General features: G+C 38.7%; 1 protein-coding gene across 3 annotated transcripts in view; it reads left to right on the top strand.

Annotated features, from left to right (window-relative positions):
* Arhgap20 (Rho GTPase activating protein 20) overlaps positions 1-18602 on the top strand; it is a 119678-nt gene that overhangs the window by 75926 nt on the left and 25150 nt on the right. For all 3 annotated transcript variants that reach the window (XM_063255724.1, XM_063255725.1, XM_063255726.1), the window contains exons 4-6: positions 9869-10018; positions 15783-15824; positions 16651-16735. In XM_063255724.1, coding sequence (XP_063111794.1) covers positions 9869-10018; positions 15783-15824; positions 16651-16735 — 277 coding nt within the window. The remainder of the gene's footprint in view (positions 1-9868; positions 10019-15782; positions 15825-16650; positions 16736-18602) is intronic.

Raw genomic sequence — 18602 nt, 5'->3', positions numbered from 1 at the left:
CCTTCCAGGGGGGAGAACCACAACTGTCTCCTGAGATCTGCGCCATGTTGGAACTTAGGACGCTGGGAAGCCAAGGAAGCACCTCCCCTCCCTGGTAAGCGGTGGCAGTGTGGCAGACTGCAGCCCTTCTAGGGGGAGAACCAACAGTGTCTCCTGAGATTCACACGAGGTTGGAACTTAGGACAATAGGAAACAAAGCAAGCAGCTCCCCTCCCTGGTAAGTGGCTGCAGTGTGGCAGACTATGGCCCCTTCAGGGGGAGAACCAGCAGTGTCTTCAGAGATCCACACCATGTTGGAACTTACGAAGCTGGGAAACCAAGCAACCAGCCTGCCTCCCTGCTAAGCAATAATGAACCTACTGGTGCCTGGCCTAGAGTCAAACACCCCACTTCCCCTACCCTCCTTCTACTGTCCCCCTGTTAGCAAATGGGAACCAGAAATCTGAGCATCTCCTGGGAAGTTAACCATAGCAAATAAGGGGGATTTTCTTCTACCATCTCTTTGAAGGCAAATATTTTTATTACTGTTTTGCTCTATTCTGTTTAATAGTACTGCTCTATTTTTAAAAAAAAACCATAAATTTTAAAAATAAAATAAAAACAAATAACTCTGCTCTTTTAAACATAATTGTAAAAGAAAAACATCTACATTGAAGTTTGTCAAAGTGACTTCCATGTTAAAACCTTAGCTAATGCCTCTTACTTTATAAAGTGTAGGTTGCATTGAGAATTTTTTTAAAGTAAATAAAATCTAGTTAGAAACAAACAAAAAAAAAGAGATAAAGAAGGTCACTACATATTGGTTAGGGGAAAACTTCAAAAGGAAGAGATAACAATCTTAAATATGTATGCACCAAATTCCAGAGCACCCAGTTATACAAAGCAAGTATTAATAGAAACAAAAAATCAAATTAGAATAACACAGTTACAACAGGAGACTTTAACAGACCACTGACACCAAGAGACGGATCAACCAGACAGAAAATCAGCAAAGAAATAACAGAACTGAATCACACCTGTGAACAAATGGACTTGGTAGACATATACAGAGTGTTCCATTCAGCAACATCAGAATATTCATTCTTCTCACCAGCACGTGGGTCATTCCCTAAAATAGACCATATACTAGTTCACAGAACATATTTTTAAAAATGCAAAAGAATTGAAATTATCCCATGCATGTTATCAGATCATAAAGCCATGAAACTAGAAATTAATAAGAGAAACTGCAAAAAACCCACAAACACATGGAAATTGAATAATACACTCTTGAGCAATCAGTGGGTCACAGAGGAAATTAAAGAAGAAATTAAACAATACCTACAAGCAAACAAAAATACAAATACAACTTCAAGGAAGCTGTGGGGTGCAATGAAAGCAGTCCTAAGAGGAAAACTTATTGCACTGAGATCCCATACCAGGAAGAGAGAAGGAATACAAATAAACAACCTGATACTACACCTCAAACATCTAGAAAAAGAAGACCATACAAATCCAAAGCCAAAAGAAGAGAAGAAATTATAAAAATCAGAGCAGAAATGAATACAATAGAGTCTTAAGAAAACAATCCAAAAAATCAGTGAATCAAAGAGTTGGTTCTTTGAAAGAATAAATAAAATTGGTAAGTCCCTATCCAACTTTATTTTTAAAAGGAAAGAAACAGCTCAAATTCATGCAATAAGGAATGAAAAAGGTGAAATCACTACAGACTCTGGAAATACAGAAGATCATCAACACTATTTAAAAAACCTCTACTCTCAAAGGTTCAGTAACACAGAAGAAATGGACAGATTTCTAGAAACATATGAATTCCAAAGCTGGGTCAAAAAGATGTTAAACTGCTGAATAACCCAATTTCTATTAATGAAATTGAAAATGTAATTAAGTCCCTACCTACAAAGAAGAACCCAGGCCCAGGTAGATTCACTGCAGAATTCTACAAGAAATACAAAGAAGACTTAATGCTGACACTCCTCAAACTCTTCAATGAAAGCAGAAGGGAACCAATTCTTCCTAAGTCATTCTTTGAAGCAAATATTACTCTAGTACCAAAACCTGAGAAAGACCCAACTAAAAAAGAGAACTACAGGCCAATCTCCCTAATGAACACAGATGCAAAAATCCTTAATAAAATAATTGGCAAACAGGATGCAGCAAATCATCAAAATTACATGACCAAGTAGAATTCATGCCAGGCGTGCAGGGATGGTTCAACGTATGTAAATCAATAAATGAAATCCACCATATCAGTAAGTCAAAAATAAGAATCACATGATCATCTCTATAGAAGCAGAAAAAGCTTTTGATAAGGTCCAACACTCATTCATGATAAGAACCTTACAGAACATTGGAAGATGGTCTTTACCTCAGTATGATAAAGGCCATCTATGACAAACCAACAGCCAGCATCATGGCCAAACACTGAAAGCATTTACCTTAAAATCAGGCAAAAGACAAGGATGTCCCTTATCTCTGCTCCTATTTAACATAGTACTGGAAATACTAGCCAGGGCAATAAGACAAGAGAGAGACATAAAAGGAGTAAAGACAGGAAAAGAGGAAGTTAAATTATCATTATTTGCAGATGACATGATACTCTACATAGAAGACCCCCAAAACTCCATTGAAAGACTCCTAGCTATAATAAATACATTTAGCAATGTAGCTGGATACAAAATCAATACTCAAAAATCAATAGCATTTCTATACACTAACAACAAAATCACAGAGAGAGAAATAAAAGAAGCCACACCCTTCGCACTAACATCCAAAAAAATGAAATACTTAGGAATTAATCTCACAAAAGAAGTAAAAGATCTATACAGGGAAAATTATAATACCCTGATAAAAGAATTTGAAGAGGATCTCAGAAAACGGAAAGACATCCCTTGCTCATGGATAGGAAGAATAAATAATGTAAAAATGGCCATTCTCCCAAAATTGTTATACAGATTCAATGCAATCCCAGTGAAAATACCATCAACATACCTCATAGATCTAGAGAAATTAATCCTAAAATTTTTATCTGGAACCAGAGGAGGCAAAGGCAATTCTAAGCAGCAAAGGCAAGGCAGAAGGCATCACAATCCCTGACTTGAAGTTATACTACAAAGCAACTGTAGTAAAATCAACATGGTACTGGAATAAAATCAGATCTGAAGATCATTGGAATAAATTAGAAGATACAACTACAACTATCAACACACTCAACCATCTTATCTTTGATAAAGGGGCCAAACATGTTCACTGGAAGAACGACAGTCTCTTTAATAAATAGTGCTGGAAAAACTGGCTCTCCACATGCTGCAAATTAAAATCAGACCCATGCCTATCACCATATACTAAACTAAAATCTAAGTGGATCAAAGATCTGAATATTAAAACAGAGACACTAAATCTGTTGGAAGACAAAGTACGTAAAAATCTTGAAGACATAGGGGTAGGTAGAGAATTCCTGAACAGGAATCAAACCGCGCAGGAAATACTTCCCAGAATCAATAACTGGGATCACCTCTTATTAAAAAGTTTCTGTATGTCAAAAGAAATATCCAGCATAGTGAAAAGAAAACCCACAAACTGGGAAAAAATCTTAGTGAACTGTCCCTCAGACAAAGGACTTCTGTCTAAAACATAAAGAATTAAAAAAAAAAAAAAATCAGACCCTCAAAATTCAAAGACCCAATCCAAAAATGGGCATCTGAGATGAATACACAGTTCTCAGATGAAGAGATACAGATGGCAAATAAATACATGAAAAAATGTTCAACATCATTGGTAATTAGAAAAATGCAAATTGAAACAACACTGAAGATTCCATCTCACTCCTGAAAGAATGGCCAGGATCAAGAAAACTACCAACAACAAATGCTGGAGAGGCTGTGGGGAAAAAGGAACTCTCCTGCACTGTTGGTGGGAGTGTAGACTGGTGCAACCACTGTGGAGATTAGTCTGGACATTTCTCAAAAAGCTCGGGTTGGAAGTCCCATTTGCTCCAGCTATTCCACTTCTGGGCATATTCCCAAAAGAACTAAAAGCATCATACCACAGTGATATATGTGCACCCATGTTTATAGTAGCACAATTTGTAATCACCAGAACTTGAACAACCTAAGTGTCCATCAACTGAGAAATGGATTAAAAAAGCTGTGGTATTTTTATACAATGGAGTACTACTCAGCTATAAAGAATGATCACATTGAGATAGTTATAAATAAATGGATGCAACTTGAGACCATACTCATAAGCGAAATGAATCATACTCACATGCATAAATACCATATAGTCTACCTAGTGTAAGAAATGGTAAGAGTATATAAGAGTTTATAGTAATCATGATTCCCTATTACATTGCTCTGAAGCCTTATAATGTCTGCATTCCTTAGTTGGAATGGTTTTATCCTAGTTTGTTTGACTTTATTATCTGTGATAGTGTAAACAGCTATTTTAAAGAAAAGAAGACATTAGAATAGCCAGAGCTGATTTAGTATCATCTTACTCTGAAGTCCTACTATGCTTTTGTTTTTCTGTTGCCTTTGATTCTATCCTGTTATATCTTATTGGGTATTATTATGTGTGATAGTATAAACAAATTTCTTTGGAAAATAAGATAATATAGTAGCCATTATTCATTCTCTGCTATTTGGTTCTGAAAGCCCTGTAATGTTTTCTTTCTCTTGAATAGTTTTATACTGTTTTGTTAGGCTTGATACTGTCAAATGTGAAGCTATGCTCAACTATTTCAAAGAAAGAGACACTATGGTAGTTACTGTTAATTATGGGTTGTCTTGTGGTAAAATGCTGTGTTACTTGCATTGTTCCGATCTGATCTGCTTTGTTATGTCCTCTTTTGTCTTAATTTCTTTAAAAATAAAAAAAAATTTTTTTAAATAGAAGCAAAGAGCTTTGGATCATTGAGAGCCATAGTAGAGGCTTGAAACCACAAAGGTTCTGATAGGGAGTGTTTATTTTATTTTATTTTATTACACGGGATTTTAGTTTGGGATTGCTATAAGATGATTTGTACTTCTAAAATATTTGCTTATGTTAGATCATTGGTTGGAGGGCACAGGAGTAGAAGCAAGGAGGCTGAGCAGGGGGCTGCTGCAGTGGTCCCAACTAGAAGCAGTAAGGGCTTTACCTGGAGAAATGACAGTGGAAGATGGAATATATTTTAGAGGTGCCCAACAAGAGTCATTTTCCACTTATTTGTAAATGCCAGCGCAGTTGACACCAAGCTTACTGGGTGATTGCTGGGGCTTACTCCATCCCCCACTTTTTTAAGTTATCAAACATCATGAAAGGTAAGAATATTTTAATCTATTCTCAGCAAATAGATTGAGATACCTGGGGAAGGTACTATCATCTGTCTTGGTTACTTTTCCTCATTGCTGAGACAAAGTACCTGACTCCCAAAAATGAGGGAAGGAATGGTTTATTTAGATTATAATTTTTGGAGATTTCAATGCATACTCATGTGTCTCCAAGGCACGGTGGCGTGGCTACGGGGCAGCCATTCATGGCAGCTGCAAGTGACAAGAGCCAAGAGGGCAAAAAAGGGGAAGGCACACCTCCTTCCCGCCCTTAGATTATAAGCTGGCTCCTGGCCCCTGCACAGGTGCGCACTCACACCCCCAATCCCAGTGCTACACAGTGAACCATCACAAACGCTAGATTCACTCACCACTATGACTGCATAGGCTTTGGGGGACATTTAAACCACACCATGCCACCTCTGTCCCCCAAAGACTCATATACATCCTTTATGCAAAAGACATTTAGTCCATCTCCCAGTGTTACTAAAGTCCTAATGCTTTTAGCATTGTTGAAAAATCTATGTCCTGAGTCACCTCTGAGATCTAAGGCAAACTCTTTACTCTAATTCCCTGTACAAATGAAAACAAAGGTAAACACTTCCAACATACAATCGTACAACATAAAAATTCTCGTTCCAAAAGGTACAAACAGGGGGACACAAAGGAATGGGATCAAAGGAAGTCCGAACTCCAGCGGAGCACACATTAACTTCTATAGTTCCATGTCCAGCATGTCAGGCAGTCTGATGGTGACCTCCAAAGGGCTCAGGTTATCCACCCCACAGTACTTCCCGTGGTTGTAGCCCCCATGGCTTCTCTCTTAGGCTTGCTTTACTGGCTCCTTGCAGCTTTCCTCAGATGACTCAGTTCTGGCTTTTCCAAACTTTTGAGGGTCTCCGCTGCACCACTGGCTTCATACTCACAGCTTTACATACTGCCCTCTCAAAGGTGCGCTGCCTGGCCTTCTAGGTCTTTTGAAATCCAAGTGGAAGCTTTTTTAACCCCATTAACTCTTGCATTCTGCATGCACTTAAAACCAGCACCATGTGGGTAATCCAGGTCTGCGCCAGCTGGAGCAGTAGCCAGGCTTTCCTCTCTCTTGGCAACAGGGATCGAGTTCCTGGATTGTTGAGTACTCTGCACCTGATTTGAAGAACATAATTTTTCTGCTGACACCATTGTGGAACCTCGTGTGACCTCTGCTGCCATTCTGGAACATGGCAGTCTGACTTTCTGTTTCAAGCAAACTCTTTCACTTTTGCAGTTTTGAGCTTACAAAAGGTGGAGACCCACCTTTACTCCTTGTGATGTCCCCAGGCCATTTTTTTAAATTTTCCTCTTCCTTCTCAGCAGTGAACATCTCAGCACTATCTTTGCAATCCACAGCTTTACTGAAGCTTTCTTTCTAACCAAACTCACCCTGCTTTTAAATCACCCTGCTGGGCTCTTTGCTGTTGATTTGCAACGTAAATATGGCTAAAAGCCCCCATAATAGCCATGCCACTGCCTCAGTATTTGACTGCCTTGAAACTTCTTCTGCCAGATTAATTAGTTCACCATCCTTAATTTCAGTCTCAGGGAAAGTCTTTGGACACAACTAAAACACAGACAAGCTTTTTGCCAAGCCATAGCATACATCATCTGGAGTCCAACAACCAATGCAGTCCTCTGTAGCAGAAACCTTCTGAGCCTGTACACTGGTCTTCTGAGCCCTGACAAGAATCTCCCACACGGAACAACCTAAGGCATTCTAGGCTGTTCTTTCAGGTGACTTCTCTGCACCTTTCTAAGGTCTTTCCACAAGCCATTCCCAAAGGCTTTTGAACCACATGGTCAGGTGTAGTCACCACAGTGACCCCACTCTTGGTATCAAAGATATGTTCCTCTTGTTGCTGGTACAAAATACCTGACACTCAAAATAAAGAAAGAAAAGGTTTTTTTAGCTTACAGTCTGTGGAGGTTTCAGTCCGTACTCAGCTGGCTCCAAGGCAGGGGTAGTGTGGCTGAGGGGCACATGCGTGGCGGCCACAAGTGATGAGAGCTTTCAAAAAGGGCAAAAATGGGAGGCACGCCTTCTTCCCTCCTTTTTATTGTATTCTGGCTACCTGCACTTACACCACCAGTACCAGTACAGAACAGTACTGGACAACGAACCAATCACAAACACTAGATTCACTTGCCTCCATGACTGCGTGAGGCTTTAGGGCGACATTTAAACAAATCAAAGCATCATCTTGCCCTAAACATAAATGTAACTTAGAATGGAGGAAAATGTCTCCACAGTACTGTGTATTCCAGCAGTTCACTAGAATTCCTTCCAGTGTAAAGATCAGAGGGTAGGAGGGCAAATTATATTTGCAGTCTTAATGTTTTGGTAACAGACTACATTTGGAAATGAGGAATTGAATTTTAGAGGTTTTTTCCAGCTAATTCACATTAGACTTGTACTTCATTTCTATTGTTAGAAATGGAGATAATACCAGTAATATAGTTAGAGCCAGTTTACACTGGATTCACATTTTTAAATTTGTAGTTTAATACTATTAGAAATTGAGAGTAAAAATTAGAAGTAGTATACTATTACCCAGAGTTGTACTTGGAATACTGTTTTAAATACTTTAAAGCTAATCCATCTAGCCTTATACATGTTCATGAGATTTTTCTCACACTCCATAGTAAGAAAACACTCCCATCTGAAAGTCTGTATCTGTATACACGTAAACACACGTATAGACTGAAGACAGAAAAGCTGAAAGAGACTGCAAGGAAAGATAACTCCTTCCAGGTGCTTTATAGAAATGGTGATTTTCAGGGCTTTTTGTGGACACATAATGATTACGAGCATAAATAAGCTCACAAATAATCCCACGTTCTCTAAGTGTCTTGCTCTAGTACTTAAGCCATTTTACTTGGTAAGTTAACTTCTCTGTCACTCCATTTCATATGAATATCTGGAGATAAAGCTAAATGACATATATAAAATATTTACAAAAAGGACTAGCATATGATAAATTCTCAAATATTAGCCATTACTTTTAATATGTAAGAGCAGAAATACTGTTATATTTTCAGACAATTTCTTTTTCACATTGGAGTGGATATGCTTTGTCTAGGGAAAGGAAGTGATCTCTTGTCTAGGCCAACAGAGACAGAAATTCTCACGTGTTATCCGGTATCTAATGTATTGAAAAGCATCATTTAGAAAACACAAAGTACATGAAAACAGATAAGGAAAAATACCTCTCATTCCAAAATACCTGTACTATATCTCTAGTTTTATTTTACCTAAATAATTGCATCAAGAATAAAACTTTGTTTGTAATCAAATCTGTTTCATGAAAACACTATAAAGATTCATAGTGGGGCTGGGGATTTAGCTCAGTGGCATAAGTGCCTGCCCAGCAAGCATTAGATTGAGAGTTCAATCCTCGATACCAAAAAAAAGATTCGTAGCAATAGGACAAAAATGTTGAAATAAAATACAGCAAGAAGCCAGTATGCCTGGCTTTTTTTTTTCTTACACGTCAGTGTACTCAATGGAAATAGATGAAGCTTTGAATCTAAATTAGATATTAGGTACAGTTCTTTCAAAATCCCTTGTCATTGCATGAAGTCCACCAGAGTGCTTTGGTTTGAACTGTTCTATGCAGTTACAGAAGTTTTAGAGCCATTTTCATAGGAGATACTTTCTATTTCATTCCAGCTTTTAGTGTTTACACAAATGGTTCTGAATGGTAGGAAGACCCCAGTTTCCTTAGACATACTGTGTCCTTTTCCTTTTTTCCTTTATGTCATATCCATTGTGCACATTAACTGTCAGTTAGGTCAGTTAGGTAGATTCCATTGTCAGGGCCCAAAGGGAAATGAAGTAGAAATTGTCAAAAGGAGATTTTAGTACTGGGTTTAAAGTAGGTCACCCAAGCCCCCAGAGATTAATGTTAATTATATCAACGCTGTTCTTCTTTTTTTTCTTTCTTATAATTTAGGTCCTGTTTTAGGCTACAGTTTCATAGTCTTTGCCAGAATACAAGGAAAAACAGTTGAACAAAATCATAAGGAAATTTAAAAATACTTCAGAAGGCTAGAAAGTCTTGTAATCACTCAGTTGAAAATGTATTATAAATTTTTCTAATTAAGTCTGAAGTTTTTTATTATATCACTCATAATTTTATAAACATTTTAATAATGTGTTTTTATGGTCATCCATGCATGTTTTTGAAAGTCAGCATATTACAAATAATATAGTTTATAAAGCAGTAACTTTAAATTATGTTTTGATCCGAATGTACTCACCATAGAGAAGAATGGGCGTTTCCTGCTGTAACAGACCTGAGGACTGAATGTCTCACCACACGTCCCAGAGTCCTCTGGGAGCTGACTCTGTGGACCTCGCCTCGTTCCATGTGGCCTCTCTGTAGAGGCTCTGAAGAGAGGAGTAGGACATTCTTTGCTCATGACCAGTGGAAACCAGCCTCATACGACAGGCCTGGCTACAGATCTAGTAACGTTTGAGAAATAAAGTGACGTGATATCCTGTTTGATTTCTCTGTCTCCAGATACAACAATAACTTTAAGATAAAGAATAAAATCAAGTTAACTGACATGTGGACAGCCAGCTGTGTGGAGGAAGTGGGGGAAGGCAACACCAGCGCTGTGAAGTCCTTCGTCTTGGGCTGGCCCACAGTGAACTTCGTGGCCACGTTCAGGTAGGAGCTGTAGTTTGTCCTGTGCTTGCTGGGACTCTGATAAAATCTAGATTCTTATCAGATCTTTCCCCCAATCTTTAAAATGAAAAGGTTTTATTCTGATTGTTTATTGGCAATAGCTCATTTTTTGACACACATACACAACAAACATCTTTTGACAAACCCAGTAAAAAGGTGTCTCTTATATTTCACCTAAGACTCCTTGATTAAAATACGTGGACACTAATAGTAAACCCCAGAAACTTTTGGGGTCAGTTCACCTTCCTTTGACAAAAGACTTTTTAAGAGGTCCTAGTGAGGCAGCTGGAGGAAAGGGGGGAGACGTCTGGGATGTGGAGGTGCTTTGTCCGATCTCCCGGAGCTTCGCTCTTCAGTGTGGCCCTCCCCAGTGTCATCGAAGTATTTGTTTTTCGTATTGAGCTGTTGAGCTTTATCAGTTCTTTTTATATCACTAGAGTGGACCTTTACTCAAGCAATTTTTATATAATAGCCCACTTAAGTAACTGGTCCATAATACTGAGTTTTCTAAGGAAATGTTTTTTATTATACAGATACAATCAATATCATGAAATTCTGAATTATCTAATGAGATTCTGATTTGGTACCTAAAAAGATACACAATATTTGTCATTTTATTCTGAACCTACTTAGCTGAAACTTACTGACTGGTGGTGAGTGTACCAAGACTCACACCTTGACTCTGAACCCCAATGTCAGCATTTGTTTGCACAAGAGGCTTCTCCTTTGCCTCTCTCCCTACTGCCACTAACTCACTTGGTCATCACCCTGAACCCGGATAACTAAAATTTTCCAAGGTGTTAATCTTTTAATAAAGCCATATGCATGCCACTAAATTCTATTATATTCTGTTGGCTGTCTACAAATTTTAAGAGCTTATTTGGAGGAAAACATATGTTTATATCATTCACTGTATGTCTTCTTTTCCATAACAGATGTCTATAAAGATGGTCATTTCCTGTTATTTAATTTCCATGGAGTAATGGGTTTTATTTAAAAAGCCATTTCCAGTGAAGAGTGACTATATATTTTTCAATCAAAGAATTTCTGTGAAACTTTTTAACTGGGGAAAATGCAGAAACATGTTTTATACATTTTACTGTTTGCATATGGTTTTTAAATCAAACAGTCAAGGTTAGTATCACCACTGATGTCCTATAGATGTCATGTGCCCCTTAATATGATGAAAAGAGCAATTCACCTCTAGTTTTCCTCTTAGAAAACTCACAGTCTTAACATAATCATGAGAAAAATATCTGGCAGATACAAATTCAGGAATATTACGAGGATACCTGACCAGTACCCCTTAAGAGCTGTCGAGATGCAGCATGAAAAGAGGCCACACTGCAAAAGTGTTTTAGACCAGTCAGTAAGGAAACGTACTACCGGAGTGTGACGCAGCATCCTGATCAACTCCTGGACCCAAAAAGCACATTAGTAGAGAAGCTTTCGTGATGAAAGTTTTATTGATGTTAAGTTCTTACTTTTGACAAATAGGCCGTGATAATATAAGGATAACATTACAGGAAGCTGAAATTGGGTGAGACAGACACAGGAACTTCCTGTATTATATAAGTAATTTTTCTGGAAATCTAAAATTATCTCAAGGTTAAGGTGGTTGTTGTTGCTTTTTTTAAATAAAGTACTGAGTTCTGCCTCCGGTATGGCAGAGTGAGGTCTCAACAGAAACAACACTCAACAATAGCAGTGTAAAATCTGAACAAAATACAGACGCAGCTCCCTGTCAGTTCTGAAGAGCGGACAAAAGCTGGGAGACTGCCGAGAAACTGTAGGAAGGAAGAAAGCATCAATATTTGGTGAGTTTCCCGTCGTTTAAGGCTTTAGATCGGAGGCAGGGTACATCACACCATAGAGCAAGGTGACTGAAGTTCCCAAAAACCCTTATCTCTTTGGAAAGTAAGAAAGGGCTCTCACAAGGGAACGTGGCAGAGAAGGAAAGGTTTGCATTCTGTGTGCGGATACCAAGTCGCTGTCTGACCGTTGAACCCCCACATGCATGGGATAGACTCAAAGTAGTGTGAAGCCTAGACCAGAACAATTGAACTGAGTTGATGACCACCAAAGGTGAAATCATTCATAACTCGTGTTGAGTTAATCACACTCATCATCAGCTTAAACAAAAACCTGAGTTCTGTTTCGGAAATATAACAGAACTCAGTCTCTGAGACAAAGCATGTGTAAAGTTCAAAATACCACCCAAAACGCTTTGCCATCTAAAATTGTTCGATGTAAATAACAAGTAAAAAATCGTAATAGGTAGAGGCCAACCCTGAGATGAGCCTTGTGCCGAATACCAGGAAAGAACTCTGAAGCAGCCTTACAATGAGCCTGGAAGGCGAGAGGAAACGCCAACTGAAATTAATCAGAAGGTGGGAAGTCTTGGCAAAGACAGAGAAAATATTGGAAACGGCTAAATGAATATGCTGCAACTGAAAACTGCAGTGCTTTAAATAAAATACCTTATATGTGACACGAAGTGGGAATCTGAGGTGCAGCATGCACACGCACAATCTGAAGGTCAGAGAAGCTGCTCGTGACAGCGACATGGTGCATTGTGTGCTTGTGGGACAAGATCGGAAGATGCTGTCCGAGTAGTCAGGAGCCCAGAAGCACAGAGAGGAGCGAGACAGAAGAGTGCTTGAGGAAGTAACAGCTTAAACCTCCTGTATCTGATTTAAAAAAGAACATAGAAGTACATATTTGTTAAGTTCAGCAAGCCCCAAGCAAGAGGAGTATGAAAACAAAATACTGCTTGTCATGTTATAGACCAGGCGTTCTAAATCTAACACAAGAGGAAAACCATGAAAGCAGCCAGAGAAAAGCAGTACATTCCATGGAAGAGAATAGCAATTGGTGTTACTATAATCTTCTCATTAGAGATTGTGGAGGTCAGAAGACAGTGGAACATCTTCAAATACTGAATTTCTTTTATCTTTAAATGTTGAAAGGAAAAGCTTTCAAAGTAGAATACAGTACCCTAGAATAATATTTTTCAGAAAGATAAGGACTTTTAATAAAAATTTTAAAAAAAGAAAGATAAGGACTTTTAAAAACTTCCATTTCCAACAGACAGTTTCTACAAAAATAAGTTAGTGGAAACTTTGAAAGTTGAAGTGAAATGATAAAAGGAAACATGGACTTAGGAAGGGATTCAGACCAGTGAGGGGCATATATATACCTCCGTAAACATCAGAGAACTCTAAGTCATGATCTGCCCTCCCCAGCTAGTGGACTGCCTATAAAGAAATAAATAATAAGGAACTGATTGCGCTGCCAGACATGGTGGGGCTCAAGAGTCACCCCAAGTAACACCAGTGTCACCGCAAGTTCAAGGCCACCTTGAGCTGCACACTGAAACCCCATCTCCAAAAACAAACAAACAAATAAATAACTGATAGCGGCAAACCGTAAGAAATTTTTTAGCTGGGGAAAGAGCACACAAGTGAATGTTCCGTGCTTTACCTTGGGAAACAGGTAGATTGCCACATCTCAGAAAGGTCAGAGAAATTTCCCATTTTGCCAGTATGTCTACTCTGATTGACAAACCTAGTGATCTGTGAGTACCAGAAAGATAGGTGCTGAATCTGATTTTACAAATAAACTACATGATATATTTGGAATATTGTGCGCTTAGGTTGGGGTATTTGAACTAACAACACAGACCTCAGCTCATGCCGAGGGACAGCAGACCTCACTGCTCCTATAATTTACAGGGATCTTCTGGTTTGCCTCGCACTTCACTTTTGCCTAGATACACTGCATTATTTTAGCCTCTGTCTTATTAATACCTTTTATATTTATTTATGTATTTATTTTGGTACTGGGGATAGAACTCACAACCTTTCGCTCACCAGGCAGGCACACTGCTGAGCTGAATCCCCAGCTTAATAATATCTTTTTAAATGTGCCATGAAATACTGAGAAATACATTGACTTTGGAGTGCTTTGGGGGTTAGTCCTATAAAAATGCCTGTGACTAAACAGTACTGAGGAATGGGGCATCCTGGATTCTTACATAAAGAGGAAGATAAAATACAAAGATGGTACAAATGCATATACACAAATTAATCTGAAGCATTTATAATTAACTTAAAATAGGATGTGCTATATGCTCAAACAATGAACTCTGTGTATCTATGAGAATGACCTAAAATTACTGTAGTATATGGAAAATGTCGCAGACATAACATTGAATTCAAACAAGCCAGACACAAAATATATGGTGTATAGTTAAACTTAAACAAAGTATCTGAAGGAGCAAAACTCCTCTGTGCTTTTGGAAAGCAGGGTAGTGAAAACAAGTTCCTAAAGGGGGGCATTTTCCCAAAACATGTCATGATCTGTGTGCTTACTGCATAGATGTGTTCACACTGACAGCTGATTTCAAGCTGCACAGTTAGAGTTTGTACAGTTTTCTCCATTATGCTATGTGTTCATTAAAGGAGCTTTTAAAAAGTTAATGGTTCCAAAGAAAACATCTGTTTTCCAGCATAGACTTATGCTAAATATTTAATCCAAGATTTAACAATAATGAACCTAGAAAATCTGTTTTAGAAAGAGAATGTACCAAAAGATAGGGACAAATTGTGAAAGATAGAAATTGTATGGGTCAGTGCTTTATTGATATAGAGAGACAGACAGACAGACAGACGAGAGAGGGGGAGGGAGAGGGAGATTTGATGACCAACCTTGGAAGATTATGGAGAAAATTGCCTAGCAATAAAGTTAGAAACAAATTACAAAAATGTATTAAATGTATTTTTCTGGAACATGTCTTTAGTTCCTGGAAATGCGATTTCTTGTAAATGGCAAGATTATATAAGTCATAGAGGTGCATTCCTGTAATCCTAGCACTCCGGAGGCTGAGGCAGGCGGATAATGAGTTTGAGGTCAGCCTAGGCAACCTCGTGAGTCAAGGCTGGCCTGAACCACCCAGTAAAACAAAACAAAATAAAGTAGAGATTATATGGGAATTGAGATTAAAAACAACAGTGACAGCAGCAGAAACATTACAACTAGTAGTTTATTGTAAACTCAACCAGAAAGTATAGTAATTCTAAGAGCTTTTACTAAATTGAGGTTGTGCTTTATGTATTTAAAACACAGGTTTTGGGCCAAAATACTTTTATCTAGATGACAAATTTCTTATTAAGAATATTTTCTATTTATATAGTACTTTTAAGTGCTGGGGATGTAGCTCAGTGGCACAGTGCCCGCCTGGTAAGCACAAGATCCTGAGTTTGATTCCCAATACCAAAAAAAAAAGTCTTCTATGACACTTTATGCTGAAAAGATACTGAGAAAAATAACCAGTTTTACAGGTAGGGAAACTGAGGCCTGGTCGAATGACTTTCCCGTCATCTCTATCTGCATGTAGTACTGTGGTCAGGTATTTGAATTCCTAATCAAGTATACTTTCCACCGGAAGAGCAGCCTTCTGCTGTTTTTAATGCCACTTGTAAAAGGACCAGTAAGATATAAAAGTGGGCCTGCTTCAGGTACATCCGAGAGGATTTAGTAAAACTGTGCTTGACTGTGTAGCCTTTGACAGGGACGGTTGCCCCGGAGCCTTCCAGAGCACAGTTCTGCCAGCTCGCAGCGTCCATGTGCAGCCAAGCCCAGACCGCGTGCTGCTGCTGTTTGCATGTGGACTCGCAGTCTTAAAATACCTATGCCAACATTTTAATGTGGTTTAATTTTTATTTTCTATTTTCTTTGATTGCAGTTCTCCAGAACAAAAGGACAAATGGCTTTTCCTCCTTCAGAGGTATTTTTCAGTATGTTTACTTTTAATCCTTAATTGCCAATAAACAAGCTAAAAACTTTTCTGCAGAGATATACCCCAAACTATTCCCCTTTTAGTGGAAATTGTCCCTTTGTCCTCAATATAGGCTGTATGTAAGCTATACACTAGCTACTACTTGTTGTAAATAATGTTCTCTCATTATAAGTGTTTCTTTCTAGGAAAGAGAACATTAATATCTAGATCATTTTAGACAGAAATTAGTAATCTGTTGTTTCTAAGCTACCCTTTGGAGCTAAAAGGAGCTAACAGGTTCTTCAAAATATGTATTGCTTTCATAAATACAAGGTTTTTCACACAGCACCTCTCAAAAGTCAATAGTTATCCCTCCCATTGAGCCTGTGGGCTAAACGAGCCACTCTGGACTCACTGGTTAGCCCCACAACACTCCTGCAAGCAGGGGAAACCAGCATTTACATTTCACTGGAGAACAAAATGAGAAGAGATAGCAGAGTATTGTATGTCATCTTGTACTTACCTGCGCGATCCCTGCCTCATCAGAGGTGGCAGACACTAGGGGTGAGACGTCACCCAGAGGTGCTTTAACCTAATTATGTTTCTTAGCCCTCACTTGACATGGATGTCCCATTTTGTGTGTGCCCATGCCTAATGTCCTGAAATTTATTCTTTCAACCCATAATATAATCTGACTTTGCTGAGTCCTTGATGTCTTCAAAAACAGCCTGTACATATATTTAAAATATTAACAAAATAGCTTGATTTAAAAATAAGCCATTAGTGAATACCATCTGACTCAGTGTTGTTTTGGGTTGTTGTTGCGTTTGATTAGATACATCAATCTAGAGAAAGAGAAGGACTACCCGAAGAGCATTCCCCTCAAAATCTTCGCCAAGGACATTGGGAATTGTGCCTATGTAAGTGTTTCTCAGCCAGAAGATTAAATTCCATGTCCCTGCATTAGGCAGCAAGCTCCGTGGTTATAGTCAGGCAGGTAGACAGTGTTTATGCTGTGACAGGTAGGCTCTTAAAAATACCATAGGGGTCGGTGCATTTTCTTGGCGTCAGATGGACATCATTGCATGTCTGAAAATTAAACCCTAGAGAAAATGAAACAAGCATCTGTGTTAACCGCAGCGTTGAGCACCGGCACTTAGGAAGCGTGTTACCTCTCAGAGGTCATTGTCTTTGCTCTGGCTTGTGTGTTCCTCTGGAATCTCTGTAGTAAAGCTGTTTCCAGAAGGAGGCACTTCCTATATAGGCAGAGTTTTCCAGCTTGTAACTGGAGTGACTCTGAAAAGTTGCTCGTTTTTTAAGGTTTTAGGGATTAGATCCTTCTGGTTATAATGTGGATGATCCGGGACAGATGACGTGTTAAGAGCCAAGATATGATAAAAACATTTCTGTGACTCTGTGGACTGTCATTCTTCACAGCCACTCTAGATCACATGGAAGTTTTATGTGTGGAGAACTATGTAGCACAAAAGCTATGTTTGGGCAAAAGATACACGAGTGTTCTGACTCCTGAGAGCCAGTTGTCGCTGCTCAAGGGAAATACTCAAAATTTTGTGCTATGAGACGACAGAGATAGCAAAAGCAAAGCGGGGTGGAAGGGAAGATTCCCTTCCCTTCCCTGATTCAGAGGTGGTGGCAGTGATTCCCGTAGGGATTTGCTGGAAGTGCCGCGCTCACTTTGCACACGGAGGGCGTGTTCGAGGTGCCGCACTTGGCTTGGGTGGCCAGATTGGTGTTGGGCTTTATCACTAGTGTGAGTCAGGACAAAGTGACACCTATTGTTTTGCCCTCTTAAGTAGCATGCAAGGAAGGACACTCTTGGGGAGCCCTGCTTTCAGAGAATGATCCCCTTAAAAACAGCAGTGTGTATTTGTAAAGTATGTTTAACCTGGGCTGGGAATTGCGCACAACCTGTCAGTGAATTCTGCTAATACGGAACCGCATAGTGACGCTTGCAGTTCTGTCGGCTTTGTTACTTTTTACTAAAGAGCCTGAATTCTGAAATTAGTTTTGTTTAATCTCTCAGAAAGGCATGCAACATGTATGGTCTATAATGATTATTTTTAACATATGTGCCTAATGATAAGACAAATTATCTTTTTTTAACCCCATTCGATTCCATGGGAAAGACAAATTATCTTAGAAGCCAGATAATTGGAAGGAAGGTTCTCATTTGAGAGGGTTTCTTGAAATCCAATGAAAGTGATTTCAAGCTCTTAAAAATTTTTGAAATTACTTTTAAAATTTAACTCCTGTAGATCCGTGTCACACCGGTAAAGGTAGATTGTGGTCTGGGTACTTCAAACCTCCCTGTTAGGCTAAGACACTCTTGCATAATATTTGGAGCTGCAGGGAGCACATTTTGAAATTAATGCATTTACAGTGTTTAAAATTTAATTAGTAAGAAACGTTTAGAAATACTTGGTCTTGTCAAGTAGTTGGCATATAGGGAAGTAGTACTATAACAGAAGGACAAGTGTTAAATTATCCATGGATTTTACTTAGCTTTACTATTTATGTCCTATTTTTGGGACATTTTGTTATTTATACTACCTTTCCATTTGGCCAATGTTAACCTGGTCTGCCAGCCATGTGATCCTGATTGCTGGTTTATCTGATAGTCGACATATGTAAAACCTTCATGCAGAGCAAGACATTATTTTTGATAGGGTAGCAGGGCATGAAATGTTTTTTGGAATTCAGAGACCTTTATAAATAGCTCAGAATGTTAATGCCTTTTCTGTTTCTTAGACATTATGTGTTTTTAGG

Source organism: Cavia porcellus, unplaced genomic scaffold (assembly GCF_034190915.1).
Source record: "Cavia porcellus strain 051 isolate PalLab524CR breed Dunkin Hartley unplaced genomic scaffold, mCavPor4.1 scaffold_9, whole genome shotgun sequence".
Classification (NCBI taxonomy): domain Eukaryota; kingdom Metazoa; phylum Chordata; class Mammalia; order Rodentia; family Caviidae; genus Cavia; species Cavia porcellus.
This window is presented reverse-complemented; position numbering and strand designations above follow the sequence as displayed.